Source organism: Saccopteryx leptura, chromosome 7 (assembly GCF_036850995.1).
Source record: "Saccopteryx leptura isolate mSacLep1 chromosome 7, mSacLep1_pri_phased_curated, whole genome shotgun sequence".
Lineage (NCBI taxonomy): Eukaryota > Metazoa > Chordata > Mammalia > Chiroptera > Emballonuridae > Saccopteryx > Saccopteryx leptura.
In genome coordinates this window covers 17530733-17554083 of record NC_089509.1, presented here as the reverse complement: position 1 = coordinate 17554083, position 23351 = coordinate 17530733, and the positions used below count along the sequence as shown (strand labels likewise).

General features: G+C 51.9%; 1 protein-coding gene across 8 annotated transcripts in view; it reads right to left on the bottom strand.

Annotated features, from left to right (window-relative positions):
* MGAT5 (alpha-1,6-mannosylglycoprotein 6-beta-N-acetylglucosaminyltransferase) overlaps positions 1-23351 on the bottom strand; it is a 374609-nt gene that overhangs the window by 5776 nt on the left and 345482 nt on the right. For all 8 annotated transcript variants that reach the window (XM_066346312.1, XM_066346320.1, XM_066346314.1 and 5 more), the window contains 2 exons: positions 18843-18917; positions 4156-4313 (listed from right to left, as the gene is read on the bottom strand). In XM_066346312.1, the coding sequence (XP_066202409.1) occupies positions 4156-4313; positions 18843-18917 (233 nt within the window). The remainder of the gene's footprint in view (positions 1-4155; positions 4314-18842; positions 18918-23351) is intronic.

The window sequence follows — 23351 nt, the reverse complement described above, 5'->3', positions numbered from 1 at the left end:
GGCAGCGTGAGCCCTCGCCAGTGTTACCCAGGTCCCAGTGCCTGTGGTGGGGACACGAGGTCCCCGGAGCCTGGTTCCTGGGGCTCAGAGGGCAGCGTGAGCCCTCGCCAGTGTTACCCAGGTCCTCAGTGCCTGTGGTGGGGACACGAGGTCCCCGGAGCCTGGTTCCCGGGGCTCAGAGGGCAGCGTGAGCCCTCGCCAGTGTTACCCAGGTCCTCAGTGCTCCTGGTGGGGACACGAGGTCCCCGGAGCTGCAGCCTGGTTCCTGGGGCTCAGAGGGCAGCATTCCCTCTCCTCTGGCTCCTGCAGTGACCAGAGAGCTTTGTGACGTCTCTACATGCCCCACCACCCCTGGTCTTGGCATGCCAGCTGGGACATGGAGGCGCCCAGAAGGTTAAGGTCATGGACTATACAGGAAAGGGCAGGAAGTGGGGATTTTGTGGATTTCCTGAAGGAAAATGAGTCAGAGACTTGGGGCTTCCAAGTCCTGCACAGGATGCCCCTATTGGCCAGCCCACAGAAAGGGGTCTCCAGAGCTCACTGTGCGTTAAATTTTCCATATGGGATGTGGCCTTGGAAAACAGCTATACTTTCGCTATTTACTTATTTAGGTGAAACGTAGCAGCTGCTACGTCTAACGTCAAGTCATCTGCCCGGTACCAGGCTAAGCAGGAACGTGGAAATGTCTACATCTCCTCTCAGACCCCACAGCAGGGTGTAATTGTCAGAAGCCATGAAGAAACCCTCGTGCTCCTGCCCCGTCACCTGGACGGAGCCCCCAGGCCCAGCCTCCGGGGTGACCTCTCCGCCGAGGTCACGGAGGAAGCAGCCTGCCCAGCGATGGCGTCTCAAGACCACCCCAAAGTGCTTCTAGCATCCAGAACAGTGAAATGGTTAAGTTTTGTTGTTTTAAGCCACTTAGTTTGTGGTCCAGTTGATGCCTGAACAATGCGGGGGTTAGGGCTATGACCCCCTGCATAGTAAAATAAACTCTGTCTATAACTTTTGACCCCCCCCCCCCGCAAAAAAAAAGACTACCCCAAAGTGCCCCAACAGCATCTGCCACCAGACCACAGGCGACGCGCCACGAGGCAGCCGTACGGAGGGGCGCCTGACCCAGTGCCGTGGGCACACACAGCTCTAGGCACTGTTGGCGGCCACCAGCCTGCCGGCCCCGGGAGCTCTCCCTCCTCTCAGTGTGCAGGCCCCTGTCCATGGCCCCAGCTGGTCAGGAGGCCGCTGCACAGTTCCTGCTTCACTAGTGAGCGGAAATCATCAGGGAAGCGAGGTGACTCCCCCAGTCCCTGGCGAGCACCCAGGCCAGACGGGCCGGCAGTCCTGCTGCTCCCCCGTTCACGCCCACTCTCAGGCCGCTCCGAGGCCCCTGGCCGTCTGCAGCTTCCTCTCCGCAGTGCCACCTGTCCAGCTGGTCTATAGCTTCTTCCACAGGAGGGGAGCAGGGCTTTACATTTTATAGCTCTTGAAGAATAAAGGGCAAAGGCCTGCCTCCCCATGAGCGCTTGACTTCCTGAGAGGACAGAAGCTGCCCATCCCTCCTGACACACAGACACACAGACACACAGACACACAGGGCGAAGGACTGGAGGCTGTCCTTGCTCCTTCCGCCTTCCCCGTCCTGGACTTCCTCTCCTCCCCCTCCTGCTAATCTCCACCCTGCGTCAGCCAAGTGCCCCAAATTCCCTTTAGACCCCGGACTCAGGGCCACCTCCCTTCTCCTCAGGCACCAAAGAGCTCACAGTGGAGACTCCACAGTTTAGAAACACCACGTTCCACAGGAACAGGAGCTCAGAGACCAGCTGCCTAGTTCCCTGATTCAAGACGGCAGCATGGGGCGCTCCAGAGGGCTCAAGTTTTGTCCCCGCCCAGGCCCCCGAGTTGGACATGCGCCCTGGCTTGTAGGAGCTGCTCACTGCTCACTGGCCAGGAGTGTGGATGGGGCTTGTAGGAGCTGCTCACTGCTCACTGGCCAGTGTGGACGGCCAGGACTGCCTCCTGCCTGCTGAGGAGCCCCTTCCCATGACCAGTAGTTAAAGATGCAGGGACAGTGTATTCAACAGGGCTCTCATATTCACAGAATTAATTTTGGGCAGCCTTACTGCCCAAATGCAAATTTAGCATTCCCTGCAGTGTCCTGGGAAGAAAACCCGCGTGTGTGTGTGTGTGGGGGGGGTCAGGCAATCCCATGGCACAGGGCCTGGCTTTTCCGGCTTGTCCCAGTGACCTTGGGCCTGCTCCACTGCCCAGAACTCTCTTTAGTCAGCACTCCCCATCACCCAGCATGTCCCCATTTCACAGGTGAGAAAGTTGAGGGAACAGAGGAAACTGGTCCACTAGCTCCCCTTACTGACCCCTCACTGGACCTAGACCTGTGACCCAGAGACAGGCCGGTGGTCTGGGGTCCTGATCATGGCCCCTCCTCCAGACATGGGGACCGGGGCGGGGCCTGGAGATGTCTCTGCATGTACAGTCCCTGGCCTGCCCAGCGAGCCCATACTCCCCTACACAGACAGACCTGGGGTGCTCACTACAGAAGCTGCTGGAACCCTGGAATCCAGGACACGGCTTCCAGCCCCTGATAGGCTTTTCTCGAGCACCACCCCCTCCCCTCGATGTCGCCAGCTGCGGAGCAGGGCACCACCCCGTCCTGCCTGGCGTCTGGGTCGCTGGTGAATGAAGGCGGCCTCTGACCCTGGTCTTCGCAGGAAAACACCACCTCCCACGTCCCTCCTCAGTGAGTGAGCGGCTGGGGGCCATGTGCGCTTTCTAAAAAGGGTTTCACGCCACACGTGAGGATTACAAGATGCACAGGCGGGACCGGGCCAGCTCAGACCACTGTGCAGATAACCACCCTCGCCAACGGGGTGCAGCCGGCATGGTGGACAGGCACGCCGTGAGCCGAGTCCACCCATCTTTACACATCCTCTTCCAGACTGGACAGGACCCCTGCTCTACCAAAGGTCTAGGGTGGTGGGATAGCAAACCTCTTTTTTTAGGAGAAAACACTTAATTAGAGCTATTAAGGAGTGTGTGTGTGTGTGTGTGTGTGTGTGTGTGTGTGTGTGTTGCTAAGTAGTTAAGCACCGTGTGGCTCCTATGTGGTGGGCTGTGATAAAAATAGGGGAGGCAGCACTGACGGGTCATGAGTCAGAGGCCAGAAGAAACCTCACATGGAAATTTGGGAACTGCAAATGACAGACCCCAACTGCCGACACACAGGGAGCGATGGGCACACAGGAGCGATGGGCACACAGGCAGCGATGGGCACACAGGGCAGCGATGGGCACACAGGCAGCGATGGGCACACAGGGCAGTGATGGGCACACAGGGAGCGATGGGCACACAGGGAGCGATGGGCACACAGGCAGCGATGGGCACACAGGCAGCGATGGGCACATAGCAGCGATGGGCACACAGGCAGCGATGGGCACACGGGCAGCGATGGGCACACAGGGCAGCGATGGGCACACGGGCAGCGATGGGCACACGGGCAGCGATGGGCACACAGGGCAGCGATCGGCACCAGTATGAGCACTGCAGGCTCAGGGCAAAAGTGCACAGGGCACAGCCGGCCCCACCCTGTGCTGCACCTGCCTCCGCCTAGGGACTGGCAGGTGGCCTGCTCCAGCCCTGCAGGGTGCCACATTCCAGAGCTGCTGGAACAAAGGGCAAAAGGGGATGGGGACTGCAGGAGATGGTGGCAGTGGGCTTTGCTGTAGGCAGTTCTGTGCCAGTTCCTTGCCATATTTCTCATTCCTTTCTGACTCTAGGGTGCAAGACTGTCACCAGCCACCTGCACTGCTCAGACTCTACTGGGGGCCACCAGGGGACCTGGCCTGTGTTCTGTGCTGGTCTGCTCCCACGGTTCTAGGTCTAGCATTAGCTAAGTAAACACCTTCCGTAATCTCCAAGCCCAGGCATGATACTATTTATGCAAATACAACCCCCTTTCAAATTCTACATATATCAGCATGCCAGGTGACTTCATCTACCTAACAATAAAAACGCCCAGCTTTCTCTGGGGTGGGGATCATGCTGCAACCTGCCCCTCCCACACCTTCGCCCAGCAGCCCAGGGGCCTGGAGAGGACCAGCTCCCCTCTCAACCCGACTCGGCCCCACCCCACCCGGCTCTCACCTCAGCATGTCCTTGTCCTTGTTCAGGTGCTGGAAGAAAGAAGGCTCGCAGATGAGCTGGTTCTCCTGGCACACCTGCTTGCAGGACTGCCCAGGCTCAGCGAGCTTCACCTGCAGGGCACTGAGGGGCGGCCACATCACTTGCCCGTGGCAGAAATCCTAGAATGACAACAGAGCCATCAGCCAAAGGGCCGAAGACGCAACTGGCGATCCCCAGCTTGCCAAGCAGTCGACCAGGGGAAGCAGCCCCGTGAGAGCAGCGAGGGGGAGGGGGAGACGGGCAAACTGAGGTTGGAACTGGGCCAGCTCTTCACCTGTCTACCCACCAGTTTCCTCAGCTGCAGAAGGGGACGTCTCCCACCCAGGATGAGAGGAACACACGTCATGAGCACAGCACTGGCCTGCTGCTGACAGTAGCTGGTCCTCACTGTTGCCGTCAGCAGTTCCAGACCCTGGCTACTTCAGTCCTCTGCCCTCCAGGGCCACCTCCAGGCCCACCCTCACCAGCTGCTCTGATTCCAGAGGCGTTTCCAGTGCCCCCCACTTTGGCAGTCAGCTAATAGGACAGTTGTGTGAGCACCAGTTTCAGCTCTATGAAGCAAATGGGTAAGGAAGGCATCTGTGGGCACTGGTCCTAGAAGCTCTGGGTCATGGCTTGGTTGGGGCTCAGGGCTTGTTGGTTGAAAAAAATGACAAGGCCACACTAACAGCTAGGGAAACAGTCTGAGGACAGGCTAGGACGGGAGGTAACCTGGCACCTCCTCAGAGGGAGGTGCCCCCGCACAGGTGTGGGAGCTCAGGATGGGGCCGGCTCCTCATTCCCAGGATCTAGAGGACCTGCAGGACCCTGGCAGGTCCTCATTCCCAGGATCTAGAGGGAGTGCAGGACCCTGGCAGGTCCTCATTCCCAGGATCTAGAGGGAGTGCAGGACCCTGGCAGGTCCTCATTCCCAGGATCTAGAGGGAGTGCAGGACCCTGGCAGGTCCTCATTCCCAGGATCTAGAGGACCTGCAGGACCCTGGCAGGTCCTCATTCCCAGGATCTAGAGGGAGTGCAGGACCCTGGCAGGTCCTCATTCCCAGGATCTAGAGGACCTGCAGGACCCTGGCAGGTCCTCATTCCCAGGATCTAGAGGACCTGCAGGACCCTGGCAGCTCCAAGGAAGACCTGCGGTGGGGTGGAGGGCCAGACGCAGTGTGAGTGTGCGTCCTGGGCGGTGAGAGGATGGTGGGGCTGGGAAAGGGACAGGAGGAGTGGGGGACCCCTCTGACCTGGGCCCCGCTTTCATTTCAGCTGTGCCTGGAGCAGCCCTGGGCAGGCACAGTGGTGGCCCCGGCCTCACGCACCACAGCACCCGAACTCCCTCTGCCAGCACGCTGTCCTCAGAATCCCCGGCTGCCTAACCTGTGGAAGGTGCCCCTGTGCAGGGGACTTGGAGATCCAAGTTTAACTCTTTTTGCGGCATTGGTTCCCAGAATGCCCAGTGGTGGTTAGGCTCCTGGACTATGAATTCCACTTGTAAGAATCCACCCCAGACATGCAGGGACACATGATGCAGAGAAACCTACACAGGATGTCACGCCGTATTGTCAGAGTAGAAGCATTAGAAATGAAACTGCCCTGGCTAGTTGGCTTAGTGTATAGAGTTTGCCCTGTGTGTAGATGTCCTGGGTTCAATTCCCAGTCAGGGCACACAGGAGAAGTGACCATCTGCTTCTCTCCCCCTCCTTTCTCTCTCTCCTCCCCTTCTGCAGCCAGTGGTTTGATTGGTTTGAGGGTTGGCCCCAGGCACTGGGGATAGCTCCGTTGGTTTCAGCATTAGCTTCAGGTGCTAAAAATAGCTTGGTTGATTCAAGCATCGGCCAAGGATGGAAGTTGACGGGTGGATTCTGGGTGGGGTGCATGCAGGAATCTGTTTCACTATCTCTCCTCTGACTTGAAAAGAAGAAGAGGGAAGGGGAGGGGAGGGGAGGAAAAGAGACAACCTGAGAGCTGCATTTACATAGGTAACTGTTTAAACTGCAGCAGGTTTCCATGTCTCCAGAACATATAGAGAAGGGAAAGCAGAGGGTGGAGGGACATGCACTTGTTCCTGCAGGACCCTCTCTGGTTGGCATGGGTGCCACTGAGAAAGGAAACGGGGAACTGGGCCAGGGCTGGTAAGGAAGAGACTTCTCAATGTGTGTCCTCTGGAAGATCTTATTTTTCCTCGAGTTCTCTTCTTCTTCTCTGTGTGCACAAGGAGCTGACGAACCACCCCAGACCTGCTGCAGGCCAAGGATCGTTCCAGGTCTGGGAGGGCAGAGGAGCCTGGCCCAGCCGGTGCTCAGGCGAGGGAGGGGCAGCTCTGGAATGTGGCCTGAGCTGCAGCCAAGGCGGGGGGGAGGGCTTCTGTAGTGCTTGCAATCTAAAAAAAACCCTGTGCTTATATTACTTTTAGCAAGCAAAATGAAAACAGAGGGCAAAGCGCACGCGGCCGGGCAGCGGCTCTGAGGGTGCACCCTGCTCCTTCTAGCAGCTGTGAAACTGTGGGCAAAATTCAGAACGTTTTCAGCCTTCAGTCCTCATGAGAAAAATCAAGATGAAGACGCCGATGGTTTCCACCTGTTCTTACTTCTTCCTCCCTCCAGAAGGACAGATGCTGTCACGGCTGCGGAAGGCATGGCAGGTAGGAGGGAGCACTTGGGTGGCTTCTATTCTCGTCTGCTCAAATCGATGGCCGAGACCCCAAACATAAGCAAGCCCACCTACGTCCTCCACATCCCAGGGGGGGGGGGCGACACGCGTGATTGAGCCTGGATGAGTTTTGTAGTTAACAGACAGAAACCCTTCCCTGCATGGTGGTCGGGAAACCTAGACCCAGATTTATATCAGCTGAGAAGAGTAATAACCCGGAGACAAGAGAACTATAATGGGATAGTTAGAGATGCTAGGATCCAGCTTCATCTTCTGAAAGTGACGCGTAGTGGGAGGGTAAGCGAGAGTCCAACCACTCAGCTCTGGGCAGTGCCACAGACAGACCACTCGCTGGGTGGGAAGACCCTTGTCTGACTCGTCAGGCTCATGGTAATCTTGAGAACCACCCGCATGCTTACTGTGGCACGGGCAGGCAGCACATGAATTTGGTCTGGATGCAAAGGGTGACGGTATGACTGCACAGACTGGGCACCCTGAGTGGGGCCGAGTGTCCCCTGGTAGCGGTCCCTCTCCTACTGGCAGCATAAGCAAAGGTACTGGCTGGCCTGTATACTCTTCCATCCCAGGAGGATGGCTGTCATCAAACAGGAAGAAGGAAATCACAGATGGCCAATGTAGCAATTGCTGAGCAGAGCTGAGTGGGTGCATGAATAATGGGAAAAGGTTAAGTGATGCTTTTTATTTGTTTTTTTTTTCTTTTCAGGCTAAGGCAAGCAACTTTGTTTATATACCTTTAGGCAATACCGGCTAATTTCTATAGCCTTTAAGCATTATGATAAAGAGGTTTTAAATCCACTGTATACCAAAGCCTACAGTGAGACTGTGCAGAACAAAGAACGAGGAAGACCTCGGTCAGATCGTGCCACCTACATCACTAGCAACCAAGTGAGAATTTCTCTCGTTAGGTTGGCCCAACCCTTGATTAGGCCGGGGGATTGGAAATCCACCATGGCTGAAGGCTTAGACTGGCTTTTAGAGCTTATAAGAAAACTGTAGAACGTTCTTCCTTTTATGACGCTTACGAGCAGTTAGAGCTGAGGGTGCTGTCTCTATACATACTGAGTTTAGCAGTATCTTAAGAAACTTTGCTCCTTATTCAATTTCAGCCTCTTGTGGTATGTGGAGTAGTCCTAGGGGTAAAATAAATGAGGAGAGAGACTCTGCCATGTTAGAGGAGGAGATGCTGAGGCCAAGGAAGGCGCTTCAGGTCAGAAGGTCCGGATTTGAAGCCGTTGTCCCGTGGTGCTCTGGGCATGCTACCCAGTCTGGTCTTGTCTCCATCAGTCGTCTGCAGAAGAAAGTGATGGCCGCAGACTATGTGATGGGGCCAAGCAGAAGGCTGGCGAACAGCAGGTGGTCCACTCCTGCTCTCCTCCTCCTTCCTGTTCCTCCATGGAGGGGTCACCTGTGCCCCATACAGAGGCTGGAGGCACTGCAGTGTGGCCATCAGCAGAACCTGGGGCAGCCCTGCACTACATCTGAGCAGGGCAGCCTGGCACCCTGGGGCCTGCACAAAGGACATGCCCCCACAGCTATGCTGCAGGGTAGACCTGTCCCATGGGGTCCCTTCAAAGTAAACCACTGCAGCCGACCTCTTCAAGGTCCCCTTCAGCAGGCGAGCGTAGCTCAATTACACGTGCACTTGTGCCCCCGTCTCTGGGGTTGGTCTGGCATCCTCTCAGAAGTCTGTTTTGGGGGCCAGTAGATTGGAATTAGCAAACACAGCAGCAAGACCTTCTTAAGGCATGGTGAACCAGCTGGTAAAACGGAACAGCAGGGGCCTGAAGGTGTTCCCAGTGAGCACGAGCCCGTGGCTTCCCCCAGGTAAGGCAGGGGCAGCAGGGGGATCTGGGCTAAGATTCTGGCTCCAGCTGGTGGACTCCCCAGATGTCCCTTAAGCTTTCTCTGCCTGCAATCACAACCACAACGGGGAATACCATCTTCCCTTCAATCCGTATTTAAGTCCTATGAGGTAAGATGAGGTTAATGATAACATTTCAAGGTTGACCATTATCTGCTGCCGGGGTCTGAGGGGGAAAGTTGAGTTGCCTGGCTTATAGATGACAGTTTGTCCAGGAGAGCCGTCCCTTTGTCCAGAGGCTCGCAGGGGCACCTGTAGTGCGCCCTGTCCTAGCCCCTCCCCACCCCTAGGCCACGCCCCCGCCAGGTGCTCATGGAAGGGCGAAGGTCACAGGTTTCAGTCCACCTCCGAGCAGGCTAGCACGGCAACGCGACTGTGTCCTGGCTGTCAGCACTGACTCACTCACTCACTCAACAAAATGGTCACGGAGAAGCAGAAAAGCCTGAGTGTTCAGAACTCAGACAGCCTGGGTTTGAATGTAGCTCCTCTACTTCCCAGCTGAATGATCTTGGCTGGTTATATAATCTGGCCTCAGTTTTCTGCTGTAAAATGCAAAATATCTACTGCCACCGCCGAGAGCTGTGGAGGGGACTGAATTAATTATAATGTGTAAAGTTGTAAAGTGCCCGATACGAACACCACCATCTGCGTTGGCTCTTACTCTTACTATGTGCAAGGGACTCTTCTAGGCCCTTGGGGGTGACTTGGTGGGAAAGAAAATTAAAAGAACCACAAAAGGCCTGCTTCTATAGAGCTTATCTTCAATGACGGAGGCAGAAAAACAAGATAAATTACACAGAAGTCGTTAAAAGGTGGCAAGTGCTCTGGAAAGAATGGTGTGAGGAAAGGGACGGAGAGCGCTGGGGGAGAGGGCGTACGGACAAGGCATCGCGAAAAGGCGGCAGCTGCGGAGACAGAGGAAGTGAAGGGGCGCCAGGCAGGCACCGGGAAGAACACGCCCCAGACGCAGGCCAAGGTCGGAGGCTCCGGGACGGACTGCCCAGCAGGCCCCCAAAGGAGCAGAGAACTCCATGTGACGCGAGCGGTGTGTGTGCGCTGGGGCCGGGACTGGGAGGACATGCGGTCTGGGAGGTCCCAGGGACTCAGTGCCCACCTAAAGCAGTGGCTTCTCTGGGCAAGATGGCAGCCACTGGAGAGCTCTGGGCAGAGGCGCCAAGGCAGGAAAGAAAGAAGTTAGGAAAAGTTCCTGACAAGTGGAATAGGGAGTAGGGGCAGACATCACAGGCCAATGAGATGCTATGTCCTCTCAACAGAGCCCCCACCCCTCTGTGCGTGATCAACAGGAAACAGTTTATGGCAGGAAACTCCTGTGGTGATCACAGAAGTCAATGACAACAAGAACTGGCTAAAACCAGATCAATCCAAGAGAGAAGGAAAATTGACCAGAAAGGGCCCCAAATCACATTATAACATCATTATAATGGAAACTGACACCACAAGTAGAAAGGCCTGCCCACCTAGGGGGTGAATGCTATGATGCTTCCAGAATGGACCAAATTAGAAATAAGACCCCTCCCAAGGGGCAGAACAGAAATTGGTGGCACAAGGTCCAGAAACAATCTACCCCTGGAAACACATAAAATCCCATGAACTGACTGACTCAGGCACGCAGCTCACTGGTGCCTGACGTGTCCACTCAGACGTGGCCTTTCACAGGGGCGCCCCGTGAGACGTGCAGGAGTAGCAGGTGGCGGCAGCTGGTCCAGGGCTCCCCCCCGCCCCCGTGCTGTCTCCTGGAACCCAATTCCTGGCTTCTTCCTCTCAACCTAAATAACACTTGCTTTCTCTCTTACACTTGCATTGGCTCTTGAATTCTTTTCTGTGTGAAGTCAAGAACCTGAAGATCACAAAGTGCTTTGAGCTGAAGGGCCCCATGTCAGGGCCACCTCCAGGGACAGAATGGCAGGAACTGCTGTGCTGAGAACGGAGAGCAGGAACAGAGAGACAGGAAGCTATGCAACAGCACAGGAGAGAGACGATGGCTTCAGACCAGACCCAGGCATCTTTGTTCAGCAAACTTCCATGAAACACTCATGTCTCACATGTTGGTTTTAAAGGTTTTCTCATCATCCATTCAAAACTTTACAAATTACTGTTAAAGTCTTTCCTAGATGAAAGAAATATGACTGTGAGTGAAGCACAGTTCTTGGGCTCAAAGGCTCAGTGCCCAGGACCCAGTGCCAAGAGGCCAACTTTAAAAAAATTGAAGAACAGTACAGCCTGACCAGGTGGTGACACAGTGGATAGAACACTGGCCTGGGACGTGGAGGACCCAGGTTCGAGACCCCAAGGTTGTCGGCTTGAGCACAGGCTCATCTGGTTTGAACGTGGACTCACTAGCTTGAGCGTGGGGTCACTGGCTTGAGTGTGGGATCATACACATGACGCCATGGTCGCTGGCTTGAGCCCAAAGGTCACTGGCCGCTGGCTCGAGCCCAAGGTTGCTGGCTTGAGCAAGGGGTCACTCACTCTGCTGTAGCCCCCCCTCAATCAAGGCACTCCCTCTAGATCCTGGGAATGACTGGCCCAGCTCCATCCTGAGCTCCCCACACCTGTGCAGGGGGTGCCTCAACAAAGAATTGATACATCTCAGCCCTGGCTGGTTTGCTCAGTGGTAGAGCATCGGCCTGGTGTGCAGGAGTCCCGGGTTCGATTCCCGGCCAGGGCACACAGGAGAAGCGCCCATCTGCTTCTCCACCCTTCCCCCTCTCTTTCCTCCCTGTCTCTCTCTTCCCCTCCTGCAGCCAAGGCTCCATTGGAGCAAAGTTGGCCCGGACGCTGAGGATGGCTCTAGGGCCTCTGCCTCAGGCGCTAGAATGGCTCTGGTTGCAACAGAGCAACGCCCCAGATGGGCAGAGCATCGCCCCCTGGTGGGCATGCCGGGTGGATCCTGGTCGGGCGCATGAGGGAGTCTGTCTGACTGCCTCCCTGTTTCCAACTTCAAAAAGATACAAAAAAAAAAAAAAGAATTGATACTTCTCATCTCTCTCTCTTCCTGTCTGTCCCTATTTGTCCCTCTCTATTGCAAAAAAAAAAAAAAAAAAAAAAATTAACTTTACAAAACAGATGTCCAAACAGGAATGCATGGGCCACTTGGAGGAGAAGAAATAATTAACTGTGTGGGGAGGGGAAGGGTGATGGTGGTAGCTATCTGAGAAGGCTTCCAGGAAACGAGGACTTCTGGGCTTGGTTTTGTAGGCTGAGTAGGAGTTAGTGGCGTATCACTAACACAGTGCTTTGCAGATAACTGGCTCTCAATAAAGAGCTGTTGAACCGAACTCAATGGTCGGACATCCTGGAGCTTTGAGAGTAGAGGTAGGAAAGAACAGTATTTTAACTGAGTGAGGCTCTATGCAGCTAGAATGAGATATAAATAGTAATTTCCAATCTGGTTAACACGCCCACTCAGAACACAGAACACCTGCATTCCTCTCTAACAACTGCTTCAACCAGTCACTGAATTTCCCTCAATTTGCTCGACTAGTCTGAAATTTTCTTGCAGTATTTGTAATGAGAAGGGCTTATTAATCAACCTAAATTTATAGCAAAAGCAATGTTCTGAACAAAAAACCCACAACTTACTGTGAAAACAGCAGTAAGGGTGCTGCTGCCTTGGTAACGAAGGCCGAGTGACGGCCGGAGGGGACAGGACTCACCAACGACCAAACGAGCTGGGGGCCACGCCCCCCGCGCAGAAGCGCCTACGGAGGGGACGCGACTCACCAACGACCAAACCAAACGAGCTGGGGGCCACGCCCCCGGCGCAGAAGCGCCTACGGAGGGGACGCGACTCACCAACGACCAAACCAAACGAGCTGGGGGGGGGCCGCGCCCCCGCGCAGAAGCGCTCAGTGGGGGAGCCCTCCCTCCTGGCTGCAGGGAGTGGGACTTCTCCACAAACTTTTCACCCCCACCCAGTCCAGGCCAAACCTTTAACAGCATCGCTACATCCCTGACCTAGCAGGTCCACGTGGCTTTCTGTGAAAATTCACATTGCTGGAACCAGAAAGACAGATTCAGCTATAGGGCTGGAGGCAGGATCTAGAGCAGGGGTCTCAAACTCAACTCAGCATGTGGGCCGCAGAGCAAGATCACAGCCCTTCGGCGGGCCGCACTAGGTCTACAAAAGGCAACTGTTACGCAACACTTTTCTCACTGCAGTTGAAAACAAAAAAAAATCAGTACAACAAGCACAATTGTACATGCAGTTTACTCAGTGTCACAAAACGACCAGAAACTGTAGTTCGCATCACAACTGCTGTTAACGAAGCTAATATCTAGCTAGGATGCTAGAGAAATGAAAAATACAAGTAGGCCCCTAGGCTTACTTAATTTTATCCAAAATATTTTGAGCTTCGTGGATTAGTCTGCGGGCCGCACAAAATTGTTCGGCGGGCCGCATGTGGCCCGCGGGCCGCGAGTTTGAGACCCTTGATCTAGAGCATGTAAGGCCAGGAATTTGTTAAAGAAAGAAAAAACAGTGGTGGGGTGGGGAGTGGCCAAGTTCTAGGTCATGAAACTGGGTTTGGGCCAAGCTCACCCCGTTATTTGACGGGTAAGGGACACATTTGTCATGTGTATTACACCTGGGAAGTTCAGGGCCTGGTACAGAAAAAGTGTTCAGTAATACTGAGTGGCTGACCAGATCAAACAGACTGCAGTTGTCTGCTGGTCCCTGCCAGTCTCGGCCTGCGCTGTCCTCAGAAGAGTGAGCTCCACCCCCAGGTAGCCCCAGGGGCCGCTTCCTGGCCGTGAATCTGTGTGCCCACCAGGGCCACAGAGAAGGGGTGGGGAAACTGAGCTGCAGTGACTAATCTCCAGGGTGAGCTCTACCCACGCCAATCAGCGCGGAAAAGCTCACTCAGGAGAGGCTGACTTAACCCTCTCACAGCCATTCCCCTGCACCGGGAGAAGTTGGCTCAGGAAGAAGGAAAGCTCGTATCCACCAGCATGTGAATGTTCACAGCAGCATTCGCCTCAATAGCCACAAGGATGAAACAGCCCACTGCCCCGCGACTGGTGGATGGACAAATAGTGGTGCAGTCACACGATGGGCTCCCAGTCAGCAGTGAAAAAGGAGGAATGGCCGATATGTGTGACAACACGCACAACCCTCACAGACATGCCGAGAAGCCAGAAACCTCCGGCAGAGGCACATCTACAGACAGAACACAGGTCAGCCTTTCCTGGGGCTGGGGTTAGGGAGCAAGGGCTGACCACGTAGTCTCAGACAAGCTTTCTGGGGTGACGAAATCATTATTAAACTAGATTGTCGTGGTAACTGCACAGGTATCAATTAGCTTAAAAAAATCACTGAATTGTTTCCTTACATGGCATGAATTTTATGCTTTGGAAACGATACCTCAGTAAAGCTGTTTGAAAGCACACCTTGCTTGGTTTCTGGGCTCCCGCAGTGGCAGTCTGTGCCAGCACCGCCTCAGCCCGGAACATGTATTAATCTACTGAGTCCTCTACCAGCCGGGGGGGGTGTCATCTCCACTCCACAGAATAGAAACAGCCGTGGTTAGGACACTGGCCCAGGGTAACAAAGAGAGTGGGGACAGAGCCCACTGCTTAATCGTTGCCCACTGTCCTTGGGATTAGGAATAGCTAGGCAAACAGTAGAGCTGATTTTTCAAAAGAGCAAAACAGTCCCCAAGCTAGTGATAACTTCTCTCCTTTCCAATTCCTTTTCTTGCCCTGCAACTGTCATCTCCAACACTCCCTCTACCTGGACGACCCAGATTCACTACCAGACTCATCCTCACTCCCCAGCGGGCTCACACGGGTTCCAAGGAGCTGACTTCCCTGGAACTAAAGCTGATTCCACAGTGGCTTCGGGAGTCCACTTGTTTTTCCCTCCATGTGTCCAGAATGCATGTGAGTTAAACAGCTCTTTGCAAAATAATGTGAGCACAACCACCCTCCATATTTATAAGGTCTATACCAGAAGTAGAAAACAGGGTTGAAGAGCATAGGTGTGGTTTTCAGAATCCACCTGAACATTGTCATTCCTCTAAAAGAACCTGCTATACTGTCTGGCCTGAGGCAAATACCTAAGTCTTCCCAAGAAATTAATGAAAGCCTTAATAGGCTTGGCCCCACTTGGGTTAAGGAAGAATGGTGCTCTTGATCTTAGATCACAAGGGATTTTTGCCTTGGCATGAACCCCCTGCTGCTGGAGAGAGGACCTCATTTAGAGAGATGATTTAAAAGCACTTGCAATTCAAATCAACATTTTAGTACAGTAAAAGGGAGGCTAGGACATTAAAGGGAAAAAGGAAGTGGTTTTCCTAAAGCCAGGATTCTTTCCTGTTGGGTGCTCTAGCTGGGATAGACTGGGTATGAGGTAGGCTTCCTGCTGTCAACCGCTCAACTGTACACTGAAGCCTAGGGCTTCCACAATTGCTGTCAATTGGCTTCCTCTGGCTCCCGCTGCCTTGGGTGAACATGATGGACACCTCTGAAAGGGTTCTGGAATAAAAGCTCCCTTGTTCCCCCTGTAGATCACAGGGAGGACTTGCAGGCAGAGATCAGCCTAATTAGAGCCGTGGCTCCTCCGGGAAGCTTGAGGTGTTACCACCTCTTCAAAGCTTGAGGCTTTCCTGTTCAAACCAGAAACACCCCTCTCTCCAGGCTCACTGATCTTTGAAGATATTCCTCTAGCTGCAAAAATAATGAACACCCAAAGCTCCCAAACACTGGGGCCTGGAGGCAATCGTTGGAGACAGAGACCAATGTAGTTCCGGCTTCCTGTCTTCCTGGTGGAGTTGGGGGGAACATTATGCCGTCAATAAAACCCTCTACAGGCGCTGCGATAAACTCAAAATAAGCTCCTTTATTGCTTTTTGCAGCACAGGGAGAATGTTTAATAAGAAACACCTAGAAAATTCCTAGAGTGATATTTCTAAAAGAGCAATCTGACAGCATCACTGCCCTCACCCTGCCTTACAATACAGCCTTTCTTTAGCTTCCTGCCGTCCACAATCAAATCTGCATCCATCAGTGGAGCGTCGCGTTGCTTTACCGTCATCTCCTCCTCCAGCCTGCTCCTCTCACAATGTCTCTCTCTTCAGTCTTAGCCAAACTGCTGATAACTCACCACGAAGTCTCTCTACTTCTTCCCGCAGGCCTTTGTGTCTTGACTCCCGCAGCCCCAGCTTGCCTTCAGGACTCACCCCCTGCAAAGCATCCGGATAGATTCCCCGTCCCTCCCGTTCCTCTTGCTGCGGTGCGAGCCTCAAGCTTTCCTCCCGTTCCTCTTGCTGCAGTGCGAGCCTCAAGCTTTCCTCCCGTTCCTCTTGCTGCGGTGCGAGCCTCAAGCTTTCCTCCCGTTCCTCTTGCTGCGGTGTGAGCCTCAAGCTTTCCTCCCGTTCCTCTTGCTGCGGTGCGAGCCACAAGCTTTCCTCCCGTTCCTCTTGCTGCGGTGCGAGCCACAAGCTTTCCTCCCGTTCCTCTTGCTGCGGTGCGAGCCTCAAGCTTTCCTCCCGTTCCTCTTGCTGCAGTGCGAGCCTCAAGCTCCCAAAGCATCGTGGTCACATCACTATCACAGGGCACAACCTACACCAGGACTTGCCTGTGGACTTGACTGGCTTCTCTTTGACATCTGAAGCTGAGGACGGGGACTCGTCCTTTGATATCTTTTCTTCCCCAACTCCCAGCACAGGCCCCAGCACACAGCTGACGAGTATTTACAGAGTGGATGAATGAATGAACAGCAGGCATGAAGGAAACCCCCGGGTTTCTATGAGCCACAGAGCTCTAGAAGCCACGCCCAGTAGGCAGTGTGACATGGCGGTTTCATGAGCATGCTTTAGTGACATGTTTTCCAATCATAAGGTCCAAAATGAGCTTCCTGGTACACATGAAAAAAAAAAAGCACATGTGCTCACTCATCCTCTCATCCACTTATTCATTACTTCAACCAAGAGTTGTTGTGCACCTACTGTGTGCCAGGCAGAGGGCTAGGCACGTGGCATTTGGAGATGAACAAGCTGTATGCGGCCCCTGCATTATGTACTATTTAGCGAGCTCTCTTTGGGGAGCATGACCTTCCCATTTCAAAGGAAACTGAGTAATAGATTTACAGAAAACTGGTCACATGAAAACTTTTAAGGACTGGCTGGGATTCAAGAGCCTTAGGAAAGAAAGAAATAAAAGCCTTCAAATAAACCTGAGAGTCTTTTCGCCCGTGGTGATGAGTAAGCATCTTTCTCGAGATGGAGTGGAGACAAGAACGGGGTGGGTTCGGAAGCTGCTGCAGGGAAGGGTCCTGGTAAAACCCCGGAGAGCCACCCGTGAGACAGTCCTAAGCGCTGTGTTAAAACTCACTGCCAGAGGAGGTCTCAGCGGCTCCTGCCTGCTCCCCAGGAGCGACCAGCAGCTCCACGAGATAAAAAAAAACACAGGAAGTATAGCTGTGGGCCACCTGCCATGCCTGAGGCCCCACCAGGCCCCTGGCACAGCCTGGGCTCCCACCAACCCAGGTTCAAGCCTCGGTTCCAGAGCCTGTGAGCCCTGTGACTGCGAGTCTCAGCGCCCACCACTCAGAGGATGGGCTCACTGCTGCCACCTCCCAGGAGGACGTGTGAACTAAATGAGATGAGCTTGGTACACACTGGTGTCGGGCTGCTAGAGTTAGGACAGTGATACTGTCTCTCTTCATGTAGGTGTCATTCAAAAACTGAACGATAGATTAATTCTTCCAATACTTAACCCTCACAGTAAAGTCTGATAAGTAATACTGTATTTTATATATATGGGAACATATGCTTATGTAAGAATATAATACAATATTATGTATGGTATAATGCATTAAGTAATCATCATATTAGTTTGCATTTATTGAGCAATATCTGCCAGGCTGTGTCTAAGCACTTCGTCTATATTAGCTCATTTAACCCTCACATGAGCCCTGTGTGGTTCTACTATGATCTTATTTTATAGGGGAGGACACTAAAGGAACAGAGAAGCTGAATAACAGGCCCAAGTCATAAACCAGAAAGTCAGGGTGGTGGGACTGGGACCCAGGTGGTAGGCTGCGGAGCGTGCTATTTGTGGCCAGCAAAAAACGAGACTATTAGATGGCCACCCTGAAGCCTATGCCCCGTGGCCCTCCCTCTCCAACAGCAGCACCCAGCACTGCCCACCGCCCACCACGGTCTGTCAACTCAGACCTGTCCTTTGAAACTTATACTGGGCCTCTGATCTAGGCCTGTGGACAGTTCCCACATACCACTGCTATTTCAGCCTGCACAATCCTCATCCACTATTGTGTAAAGATTTCTGGATCACTTCAAGACACTCTGCTTTGCCCCTTAAGAGGAGCGCCTTATTTCTGGACTGTGGTTGCAAACTGCATACTCCCCACCCACAGGGGTCCTGAGTCTGTCTATTTCTGTCTAGCTCTGTGTCACTTTGAAGCCTAAGGAATGCAAATGTTATAAATGATGGCACTGGCATGCCTGTCCTGTACCTCCGTGAGTGCAAACCATAGCGTCCACCCTGATGGGGTCACGGAACTTAGAGAACCTTCCCCTGAGTTAGAAATACAAGTTCTGCTTTTATCTGTTTTATACACTTAGATTTCATAGAAAGTTTCACTTGAAAAGGGGTCCTTTTAAAAGATGTGTATAAACTGCTGAAAGGTCCTAACATATTTGGAATTGCAGAACATATATTAAAGGAATGCTTGCTTAGGAACCACATTTCTTAGGGTGAGGAGTGACCATCAGGCAGGACCAGAGGGCTGTCTTTCTGTCCCCCTCCCCACCTGCGTCGTCGTGATGCCTCTCAGAACCCAGCCAAGGTACATGCAGGTCTGCTGACCTAGCAGGTTTTTATTTTTACCATCTAGTTTCTCCCATGGTTTTCATTTGACCCTTCATGGTCATAAAAAACATTCTTCCCCCAAGGACAGATCGACTCCCTGGGTGACCATGACAGAGCATGCTTTATAATTCTAATGAGCCATGATCCAACTTCTGGAGTTTTTTAAATCAGGAAAATAACCACAGAAACATGGTGGGCTCTCAACTGTCCATGAAAGCCCTCTCAGGTGACAGGAAGCAGGACACAGCCAAGACAGGCGGGTTTCTAAAAGCCTTACCTGTTTTTCAATGAAAGCGTTGATTCTCTGTAGCATCCCCTCACACGTGAATTCATATGGCATGTACGGCTCAATCTGTGGAAACAGAACACAGTATCACAAAAGAGGGAGACGCACAGTATGCGACGCTGACCCAGTCCTCCATGACTCACTCCCACTCTGGTGCCAATACCTGGAGTCAACTTTGTGAGGGGCTACTACTGTAAACTCGGCAGTCAAGAGACCTGGGTTCACACCCTCACTGCTCATAACTAACTGTAGGACCCCAAGCCACTTCCTTCCATCTCTAAGCCTCAGGTTTTCATGTGAAAAGCAGCGATGAAAAAAACCTACCTCTTCAGAGCTATGGTGAGGATTATATGGGGGTGGGGGAAAGTAAAGACTTAGCTCAGTGCCTAGAAAAGCAGGCACTCATCAAAAGGGGGAGAGTCATTTTCAGAAGGAAAGCCCCATATGGCAGCGCCGGGCTGCTGGACGGTCTCTGCCCTCAGTGCTGAGCAGTGTGGCACGCGTAGGGACTCATTTCTTTTCATAAGAAAGTTTCACTTGAAAAGGGGTCCTTTTAAAAGATGTGTATAAACTGCTGAAAGGTCCTAACATATTTGGAATTGCAGAACATATATTAAAGGAATGCTTGCTTAGGAACCACATTTCTTTTTTTTTTTTTTTTTAATAATTTAGTAACAGTTACTTTTTTTTTTAGATTTTATTTAATCATTATAGAGAGGAGAGAGAGAGAGAGAGAGAGAGAGAGAGAGAGAGAGAGAGAGAGAGAGAAGGGGGGGAGGAGCAGGAAGCATCAACTCCCATATGTGCCTTGACCAGGCAAGCCCAGGGTTTTGAACCGGCGACCTCAGCATTCCAGGTTGACGCTTTATCCACTGCGCCACCACAGGTCAGGCCAGGAACCACATTTCTCAGGGTGAGAAGTGACCATCAGGCAGGACCAGAGGGCTGTCTTTCTGTCCCCCTCCCCACCTGCGTCGTTGTGGCGCCTCTCAGAACCCAGCCAAGGTACATGCAGGTCTGCTGACCTAGCAGGTTTTCATTTTTACCATCCAGTTTCTCCCACAGTTTTCATTTGACCCTTCATGGTCATAAGAAACATTCTTCCCCCAAGGACAGGTCGACTCCCTGGGTGACCATGACAGAGCATGCTTTATAATTCTAATGAGCCATGATCCAACTTCTGGAAGTTTAAGGACCTAGGATGGTAACAAAAACATTGTTCTACTTTCGTAGGTGAGATTGACATGTACCCAAAAAATATGTGGAGGAAAAAACAGAATGACAAAGCACCACAAAGGGTTCACGTAAGAGTCCTGGGAGGCTGGGAGGTCACAGCAGATGTATGTTCATGCTTGGCTTTTAAGGTCAGCTACGATTCTAGCAAGCCAAGTTGTGGAAGATATTTCAAGCCCAGTGAGTAATGTGAGATTAGACACTAAAGAAGACGGCAGGAGGGCAGCGCTCAGGATCACGGAGGCTGGAGACAAGGCTAAAAAGGGTTCCCTGGACCGCCACAAAAGTCTTGAGCTCTCTATGCAAAGGAGGCTAGGCTTTAACTGAGGGTAGCCAGAAACCTACAGGGCACTTTGTTGGGGTAGGGGAGGCAATCTGGTCAGTACCGTGAGACCTGCTGGAAGGGGAAGCAATGTGAGTTTGATCTCTGCGGCACAGTACATGTGCCAACATTATGAAGCCTGTGTTTCCAGGGGCAGCCAGTTTGCATTACCAACCGAAATGGAAATTCCACTTGGCAGAAAAGCATCTGCAATCCAGGATGTTACAGTTTCAGAGAACCCAACAGGATTGTCAGCAAGAGGATAGATGGGGCACTTTCCTCATCTCCTTCTTATACCTACACCTGCCTATCTTGAGTATATACAGGGTGGGGGACTGGACAAAATACCTATGGGTTGAGCCTGGCTGGAAATAGAATGAAAGATAGACAAGACAGCCTTCTGTGGGCACACAAGCAGCTGGTCTTAACATATCCTCTCCCTTTTTTTGTGTGTTGACTTACATACTACACTTGAAATCTTCAACCACGATTGGTAATTTCATAACTTATCTTCAAACATGCAACTAGATGGTGCATCACACAAGTAAGTTGTTATCTCACCATCCCTGCCCACAATCATCCAGACAGAGCTCAAAGACGCTGAGCATTAAGTATTATAATACCAGGGCACGATTATTCTGCAAGAACAGAGGTCATTCTATTCCTGTAGAGTGCATTTCCAAAGAGTTCAAAAGACTTTTAAAAACTGACTTCCCTGTTCCAAACTCATGCCTTCTCATCTCAAGCTTTAGCACTTGCTATGTCCTCTCTAACCCAGACACAGCCCTTTAAACCAAATGTAAACCTTTTCTTTTAAAGGTTATTTATTTACTCATCCATTGGATGATGCCAGAAGCTTTCTATAACTGGTCTAGAGATAAGTCTTTTCCCAAAGGTCCACAGAAGAAACAACAATAACAATAACAAAACTATCTACAACAGAGACCTTGGCATTTCTGGAAAGACAAGTAGAATATCTAGAGTGAAATAAACATCATGGTCATCTGTCACGAGACAACAGACCCAATCATGTGGTAGGAAGCAAGCTGAATACCCGAGGGCCATCCCTACCACATATTCCAAAGGGCATCCATTAGAAAGAGAAGTGAATTAATTCAAAGGGCTGAATGCAGTACAATGAAATGGTTCTTCCTGTGTCCACCTAGCAACCAAACTCATTTAACCAAAGAGAGGCTGACTCTTTCATTGCTTTGTGGCCCAGTTCACTGTTTTAAAAGACACAAAGCCAATTTTTTTTTATAAAGGAAAAGCAAAAGAAAGAAATAAAAAGTTAAATTAAGCCACCTCTGCCATCCAGAGTTGCATTAGCCGTCTACTGTGGATGAAACAGGTCCCTCTGCGTAGAAAGTACTCCAAATCCCTGGTTTCGGGGTTGAAGAACACTAGCAAGCTTCTGACATAGAAGATGTTGTGCAGACTGGAGGGTGTGTGTGTATGTGTGTGTGTGTGTGTGTGTGTGTGTGTGTGTGTGTGTGTGTGCGCGCATGCGCGCGCAAGAGAGAGAGTTTTCTGCATGACAATCCTTCAGGAACAAGTCAAGGCCTTTTTGGGGAATGGAATAAAAGGGAATGCTGAAACCATATGTAGTCACTGAGAAACCCAAGTAGGGCCAGTCATGTAGAAGCAGGTAGAAAGTTCTTGGTCATCAAGCTTTGTGGAAAAAGGACTGTTACTCATAGGGCCACAGGAAGGATGCTTGCTGGCTGCACTACTGGCTTTGGAAACTTTCCATAATCCGACCACCTTCTCCTCCATTTTCTCTTTGTGTTTCAATATGGATAATTTCTATTGAAAAGTCTTCAAGTTCACTGTTATTTTCCTCTCCTGCATACAGTTTTCTGATAAGCCCACTTTAGAGTTCTTCATTTCTGATACTGTACTTTTCAGGACTAGTATCTTCTCATTAGGCTTTTAAAAAGTTCCCCTCTTTCAGCCCTGGCCGGTTGGCTCAGCGGTAGAGCGTCGGCCTAGCGTGCGGAGGACCCGGGTTCGATTCCCGGCCAGGGCACACAGGAGAAGCGCCCATTTGCTTCTCCACCCCTCCGCCGCGCTTTCCTCTCTGTCTCTCTCTTCCCCTCCCGCAGCCAAGGCTCCATTGGAGCAAAGATGGCCCGGGCGCTGGGGATGGCTCCTCGGCCTCTGCCCCAGGCGCTAGAGTGGCTCTGGTCGCAATATGGCGACGCCCAGGATGGGCAGAGCATCGCCCCCTGGTGGGCAGAGCGCCGCCCCATGGTGGGCGTGCCGGGTGGATCCCGGTCGGGCGCATGCGGGAGTCTGTCTGACTGTCTCTCCCTGTTTCCAGCTTCAGAAAAATGAAAAAAAAAAAAAAAAGTTCCCCTCTTTCTGCTGAAGTTTCCCATTTCATCACATATGTTGTCCACTCCCCCCCCCCAAGCCTTTTAATATATTTACCGTAGCATTTTAAAGTTGCTGTATGATAATTCCAACACCTGGGTCATCACTAGGTCTGGTTTTGCTCACTGTTTCCTCTCTGAATGATGGGTCATGCTTTCTTTTTTGATTGTCATGTATTTAAAATCTTGTAATTAAGTGAGAATGCTTGGCACCAGACTTCTGGCCCATTTTTAAAAGGGGAAGGATTTTAGTGACAATAGTGTTTACATTAGTCTCATTCCTCACTGCATCTCTCTTTCCTGCTCTGCTCTTTCCCTTTACTTCATTTCATGCATTTCCCCCCTTTTATATTATCTTGACAAACTAGGAAAATGATCTAGGTGTCAAACCAGGTTTTACTACTTACTAATTGTGGGATCTTGAGTAAATTACTTCATTTTCTTAAATCTTAACCTTCTCAACTGAAGAAGGATAAGGCTCATAAAGGTATGCAAAAAGATTCTAGGTGTGTAGAAAGAGGCTCTCTCTATGTATCAGCTACCATTATAATTTTTTTTTCATAAATGCCT